The 7306-nt window shown below is 36.2% G+C and overlaps 1 protein-coding gene across 3 annotated transcripts in view; it reads left to right on the forward strand.

Annotated features, from left to right (window-relative positions):
• Positions 1–6029, forward strand: part of LOC126425318 (interference hedgehog) — a 602807-nt gene extending 596778 nt beyond the window's left edge. For 2 of the 3 annotated variants that reach the window (XM_050088299.1, XM_050088300.1), the window contains exon 15: positions 2316–6029. In XM_050088299.1, the coding sequence (XP_049944256.1) occupies positions 2316–2501 (186 nt within the window). In that variant the 3' untranslated portion in view covers positions 2502–6029. The remainder of the gene's footprint in view (positions 1–2315) is intronic. The other variant, XM_050088301.1, reaches the window with a different exon arrangement.
• The last annotated feature ends 1277 nt before the right edge of the window (positions 6030–7306 follow it).

Raw genomic sequence — 7306 nt, forward strand, 5'->3', positions numbered from 1 at the left:
GATTCACCCTGTTTTTATTCCAACTTTGCTCTCTAGTGCAGATGTAGCATTATTCATGACTTTTGTACATAAAAGGCACTGTTAACTGTATTGACTTTTTTCTGCACAATGTAATGTTGCTGCCTTCAACATATTTTTCATTTTATGTAACTTTCAAACACACACACACTATTTATCTAAATTTGTGCAACTGCTAATCTAGTGAATTAAATTCTTTGCAGAGTGGCTGAATGTAAATTCATAACAAATACTTAGCTCATTGAGGAGGTGCTTTTTGGTCCTGGCATCTTAACGAAAGGCTAAAGATGCCATTGAAATTTCTGCTTCATATAAGTTCAAACATTTACTACAAAAGCTAACTGTATGGAGATACTATGTATGATACAAACAAAATAATGAGTTATGCAGTTGCAGCCACAATCATATTTATAATCTTCAACAGTCAGTAGTTCTTACTCTGTAAAATCTGTTATTAGAATTAGATTCATCATTCTCAAAATTTGATACAGACTTCTTGTGACAATTAATTTGATATTTTTGTCTAGATTTGTTAAAATTACACTCTTTTACAAATTTGACCTGTCTGGTACAAATGTGCAATCATTTTCATATGATTCATATGTTGTTTTCCTTTTACAAAATTTCTTACTTATGTGAGATTTTTAAATGTCTTCATATATTCATTAATTATTCATTAAATATAATTATGCATACTTTGTTTTGTGTCATTTGTCTTATTTTTGTATCAGACATCATGGATTTACATTGATTACAACACTGAAGTGCTCACCACTTGGATATTATTATTGTTATTATTATTATTATTATTATGTCTCATTAACTACAAAATTGTAATTTCAAAATGAAACAAATTACCCAAATTATTAACCAGAAGTGTTAACCGTCTATTCAAAATGTATACACTGCCAGAAAAAAAGAGATAGTGTAGTGTTATAGGCACCAGGGCACCATCTGTGTCTACCCTTTAGTACAGAATACTCACAGCGAGAAGGCTCTTGTGTTGCAAGCATGTGAAGCAAGCAGGCAACCATGACACGGAGACATACTCATGCTTCCCACAGCCAACTGAGTGAGTTTGGAAGGGGTCAAATTGTGACCTTCCAAGTGGCAGGAAGGTCCTTTGGAGAACTGCCACACGAACTGAATGTGCTGCGTCAGTTGTGCAACAATGCTGGAATTAATGGTTGCACCCATAGATGAGGTTATGGATGTCCACTCAGCACAGATTCTGCCAGGATTGTCATATTGTAAGGGCAGCAGTGGCAGAGTGTCAGCTACCACAACACAGCTAAGAGAGCTTATGAGCCTAGACATGTGAACATGAAGTGTTGCGAACTAGTTATTAGCAGTGCGACTATTGGCACGCACACCTCTGGGCCAGTTTTCCACCACAGCATCAATGTACACGGCTCAACTTGTGCCTTCAGATGATCACTTAGAAGATGGAATTGTATGCTGTGGTCTTCAGAAACGAAAGCAGATACTGCTTGCATGCAAGTGATGGTCATTTGTGCATACGACATAGACCTGGTAAGTGCTGTCTCATAGAGTACACTCGTCTGAGACACACTGGCCCCACCACAGCCCTTACGGTCTGGTGTGCGATAACCTACAACTCTCGTTCACTTCTGGTGTTTCTGGAGGGGATACTAACCAGCATTCAGTACGTGCAAAATGTTTTTAGACCCATTCTTTTGCTGTTCTTGCAATGGGATACTGATGTGTTGTTCCAACAGGGTAATTCTCATTTGCATATTGTCCATAGAACTCATCATGCTCTGCAAGATCTGTGGCAGCTTCCCCGGCCAACACATTCTCCAGTCTTGTCTCCAGTTGAGTACATTGCGCATATGATGGGACGAGAAGTGACTTGTATGACTCTCCAGCCAACAACTCTTACTGAACTACATGAACAGGACAGTATTTGCCATCTGTGTGATGGAATGAATGCAAGAGTCAGTGTCTACATAGCTACCCACGAAGGCTACACTAGAGACTAATATGAATGCTTCGGCTTGGGTTTGGTACCTGATACCTAAGAACCATTTTTGCTAATGTCCTTAAATGTAATCATTTCATGTACTCCATATACACTGTTGGACCAAGAAATATTGAGTGAATTGGAAACCTGTAGATAGGTGTACAGATTTTTTTCTGGCAGTGTATTATTGAAAAAAAAAAAAACCTGAAATTACCAGTTACAGAATCAAAAAATATGGGTGTATTGGGTTCTTCATTAAACATATGAATCATTAGTACATTATAGGATGTTTAAAATGGTTACATTTCAACAGGATGAGAGCCTGATGGAGGCAGCGCGCAGCCAGAACAACAACTGCGAGGGTGTGGACCCGGCCACGGGGGCGTCGGTCCCTGCTGGCTCCACGGAGCTCGCCTGCTGGCGGCAGCAGCAACAGCAGCAGCCACAAGCGCCGATCCCGTACTCGTCCTCGAATCTTCCCCCAGAAAACTACGTGTGAGCACCCGAAGCTGTCGTCACATTTGCAGCATACAAACACACTTTTAGATGCAAATAGTGAGACTGCTGCAGTACCATCATTTCAGAAAGTACTGTGAGAAAAAAAAGTACCTCTAATACCTTAGTGATGCAGTGTGGTGCAGATCACTTGAATGTGTCGTGTTTGTGGCTTTCCCTTGGTGCACTGTGGATGTACACTTATCACCAGACATGTGGTGTATCCGTAAGAAATGAAAACTGTGAATACAGTGAATTGCTCCTTTAGTAGCTTCTATTTTGGTAAAATAGTTAACAGCCATAACTCCGTCCTGAAACTAATCTCTTCCTACTGCAGTAACATGGCCAGTGCCGTGGGCTGGAAGGTGCTTGTGATTTGTGAAGGACACCTTTTTCTGGTGCTACACCTATCAGACGTCAACTTTCAGCTTATTTACTCGAGAAGAGAGACTGAACCCATGCCCACAGATCCAGTTTGTGGGCAGTGTACAAATGTCTTGTGTTCTTTACTAAACTGGAATGTGTACAATTTATTTCACTGTAGCTCTTTTATCATGAAATGTTCTTAGCTTGTGACTGGTATCCCCTTGGAGCAGTAGATAGGTACACAGTCATATGAGATAGAGATTTTGGGGGTGGACTCCCTTTCCAAATTTCACTATTTAAAGATATCACACTTTCTTACTTCAGACAGTTATTAAATTGAGACTTCCTCATCCTCCCCTTTATTATCCAGTGGGGGTTGGGGTGGGGAGGCAGTGGAGGGAGAGTATACAGAGGAATCAAGCAGTTAAATTCTATCTCCAGTGAGGTTTTTGCATCAATGAATCATGAATCACTGAACCCAAATAACCAAAAAGAAGTAAAGAGGAAGAGAAAATAAAAATGTTTGTTGAATGCACAATTCAGAAATTAGAAGTATTTGTGAGAGGGGTCAATCTAAAAGTAGAGAAATGTTTATTCAAGACAATGAAAGAGAAATTAATTTACATCATATTTTGGTATCTTACCTATTTTTCTATGTACCACTATTCGAATTTAAACATTCATTGTAGTGCTGCACAAGCTTTATGCACACTCAGTTGCTGTTAAGTTGCTGAATGTCTCATTAGCATCCTCTTTCAATTTACTGTTATTTCCATAGTGCTTTTCGCAAAAAAAGAATCCTTCAATTTCAGGGAAACATGGTAATCACTTGGGGCCAAGTCTGGCCTATAAGGAGAATGTCCAAAAACTTCGCACTCTGCCTACATAACTGTAGGTTAGTCAGATGGTCCTTCGTTAAAAGTATTTGTTCATCCAGCATTAAACAAGTTACACCATTTTTGAACTGAAGTTTTATTCATAACATTTCCAAGAAGTCCAGTTATCTGTGCATACATTTTTATGAGGGCAGATTTTTTTTTGCATATAGAAACCATATTACACTATAGGCCTCACACTTGGTGGGACAGTTACTTTTGTCACACATTTTAGAATCGGAGAACTAAACAGTAAACGATTGTTCCCACTTTTTCTTAGCGTCATACTGTAGCCAATGATTATGAAGGTCTCTGACATTATGGAGGGGTGGGGTGTGGTGGGGGGAGGGAGAGTTTCACAGAGTGACTCTTGTATTTGGGAAATTCCATCCCTGTGTCATTTTCACTTGAAGTGTAACACGGTCTTGAAGGAATCAAGATTTGGAGATTTTGTTCAGTCACTTAACTTAATGGACAAATCCCCTCTACAACCACTAGGAACCCATAACAGATACTGCAAAACACTCTGTATAAGAATAACTGAGGGAAAAGTACGTCATGTCAGAAAATAAAAGGAATATGATACATCTAGTGGGACAGTTATGTAAACAGAATGGTTATTTCTCTTTATTATTGTTGCAGTGACAATTGTCATGCCCATTTCACTCTCTGGTCTTTCATTTGTCTTTGCCTAATTAGTTAGTGACATTCAGTTATTCAGTCCTGCTATTTTTCTGAAGGTCTGGAAAAAGTTTAAGAGGGGCACCATGCCACAGCATAAACATATGTTAAGAACCAGTAGTTAATTTTATAGCACACAGTTTCTAGTGTGTTATGTCCTCAAGGAGGCAGCTCAGAAGTCTTTGTGCCCTTGTACATACGTTAAAAAACTATAGGTTTGTTATGAGAAAGCACAAAGTGCCTGTATAGTGCAGTTGCTTGTATGTTTGCAGAGTAGCAGTCTCCAAATAAAACAGTACTTCTTAGTAGCAAAAGTCTACAAGGGTTCAGTTTTCCTTGTGTAAACACATCTGATGGAATTAGAAATGTAAGAGTGACTTTTCATAAAAGTGTCATTATTTTTAAAAATAAATTTTTGTACAGACTTAACTCTGCACAGTAAATCACACAATAGTTGTATGTATCAACTAAAATTAAAATCAGATTAATATTGAAATATAGATGAGTGCATTAAAATGTCAAATGAAAATAACAAAAAAATATAAACCAAACGCAATGATGCTCTTGGTTGCATAAATGAGCAGTCACACTGTATGTACACTTTCTTAGGGAAGCAACACAGAAGTAGTGAAAGGTCTTCAAGCTCAAGTTTCAAATCTTTATTCACTTCTAAGGTAACTAAATGTGCTGTGAGATATCTATTTTAACTGTATATATCTAGAACAGTATTAGTCCTTGTAATGATAACACACCTGTCAGTTGACATGGTCCTCCATTGCTTACTAGTGAGACTGCATACCTGAAACTTACAAAAGAATATGGTTGTGAGGGTGTGGAATATTTTATATTATTGATAGTAAAATAAATCAAACTGAAATAACTAAGACTGTATTTTTAAACATTTTTATATCAAAAGAATGAATGTACTTTTGTATATATTGTAAACCTACATGAAAGTATTTCTTACTATTAAACTATCACTTATTCCTATTTAATGGATGACCATCCAGGAAACACTTTACAATGTTTGAATGTGGACCAAAAATTCCACACATCACATGGCTTTCCTTTTCCTTCAAATAAAAGAGTAAAAAGTAACTATTTCTTTATGTATCTCATAATAAATGCTACCAAGATTAATGTAATATTTTTTCATCAAATTTGAAACAGAAGTTATACAGATTTTTATACATTAAATTTCCTTTCTCATAGATCCAAGGCAATGACGTATTTAATATGTGAAATGTGGACAACTAACTTTTTACACATCAGCTTTTTAGTGAGCAGGCATTAAAGGTTCATGTAAAGTCGATTTTTTTCAGTCATGGCTTTATCTTATGTGTACACTGTGATTCTCTGAAGTCTATGTGTAATACAGAAACAAATTTATTCATTCCTGATGTGTGTGTTCTTGCCAGTATAAATTCAGTACATTGCACAATCTTGCCAATGCAACAAGACTTAATTAAGTTGCAGTGTCAGTTTTTGTATTGATGTAATTTATGTATTATATTATTTGTATAACATCTAAGTGATTGTTAATATTTTTGCTCTATTTATAAAATATATTAGCTAGTTTTATAAAAAATAAAATATATTGTTTTTCTTTTTTCCCAGCCATTTCTTTTATTTTTCCAAAATAAATGGATGTGCTAGGTTAGATTAGATTAGATTTACTTTCATTCCAATTTATCTGTAGCGAGGAGGTCCTCCAGGATGTAGAACATGTCAGAAAAACAATAATATATGACAAATTTTACAACTGAAACAAATAAGCTAATGAATCTTCCACAGGTCCCAAGTGGAATGATAGTCATTTTTTTAATAAACACTATATGAAAGAGTCATTTTACGAACAGTAATGCACGGAATTTAAAATAAAAAAAGTTTTTATTTATTTATAAGATAATAAACATGTAATAGAACTACTACAACACTTATTTACATTGAACACATTACTGCACTGAAATGGTGCAGAAGTTAGATTGTACTTACACACACACACACACACACACACACACACACACACACACACACACACACACACACCCTTATTTACAATTAACACATTACTGAACGATTCTACTGAGAAATTCATCAATGGAGTAGAAGGAGTTGGCCACCAATAAATCCTTTAGTCTTCTCTTAAACTGGATTTCATTGGTTGTTAAGCTTTTTATGGCTGCTGGCAAGTTATTGAAAATGTGTTTTCCTGAATAATGTACACCTTTTGCACAAGAGTAAGTGACTTTAATCCTTGTGAAGATTATTCTTATTTCTATTATTGATTCCATGAATTGAACTGTTGGTTTGAAAAAGTGATATATTTTTAATGACAAATTTCATTAAGGAATAAATATATTGGGAAGCAGTAGTTAGTATCCCTATTTCCCTAAACAGGCTTCTGCAGGATGTTCTTGAGTTCACACCACATATAACTCTTACTGCGCGTTTTTTTGTCCGGAAAACTTTAGCTTGACTTGATGAATTACCCCAAAAAATAATCCCATATGACATTATGGAATGAAAGTAAGCACAGTATATCATCTTTTTCATTTTATATCCCCTATGTCTGACACAATTCGCATTGCAAATAGAGATTTGTTAGGACACTTCAGCAGGCATATACTCGTGGGACACCCCTTACAAGTTCTGAAGTGCATGTAGTGTGTTTTTTCAAAGTTTAGTGACTAAGAATTGGCTAGGAACCAGTGATTAATGTCCACAAATATTTTATTAGCCGATCTTTCTAAGACTACACTTGATTTGCTATTTATTGCAATGTTTGCATCATCGACAAACAAAATGAACTTGGCATCTGGTAATGTTACTGATGAAAGGTCATTGATATACACAAGAAAAAGTAAGGGCCCTAAAATGGAACTTT

This window comes from Schistocerca serialis, chromosome 10 (assembly GCF_023864345.2).
Source record: "Schistocerca serialis cubense isolate TAMUIC-IGC-003099 chromosome 10, iqSchSeri2.2, whole genome shotgun sequence".
NCBI lineage: Eukaryota > Metazoa > Arthropoda > Insecta > Orthoptera > Acrididae > Schistocerca > Schistocerca serialis.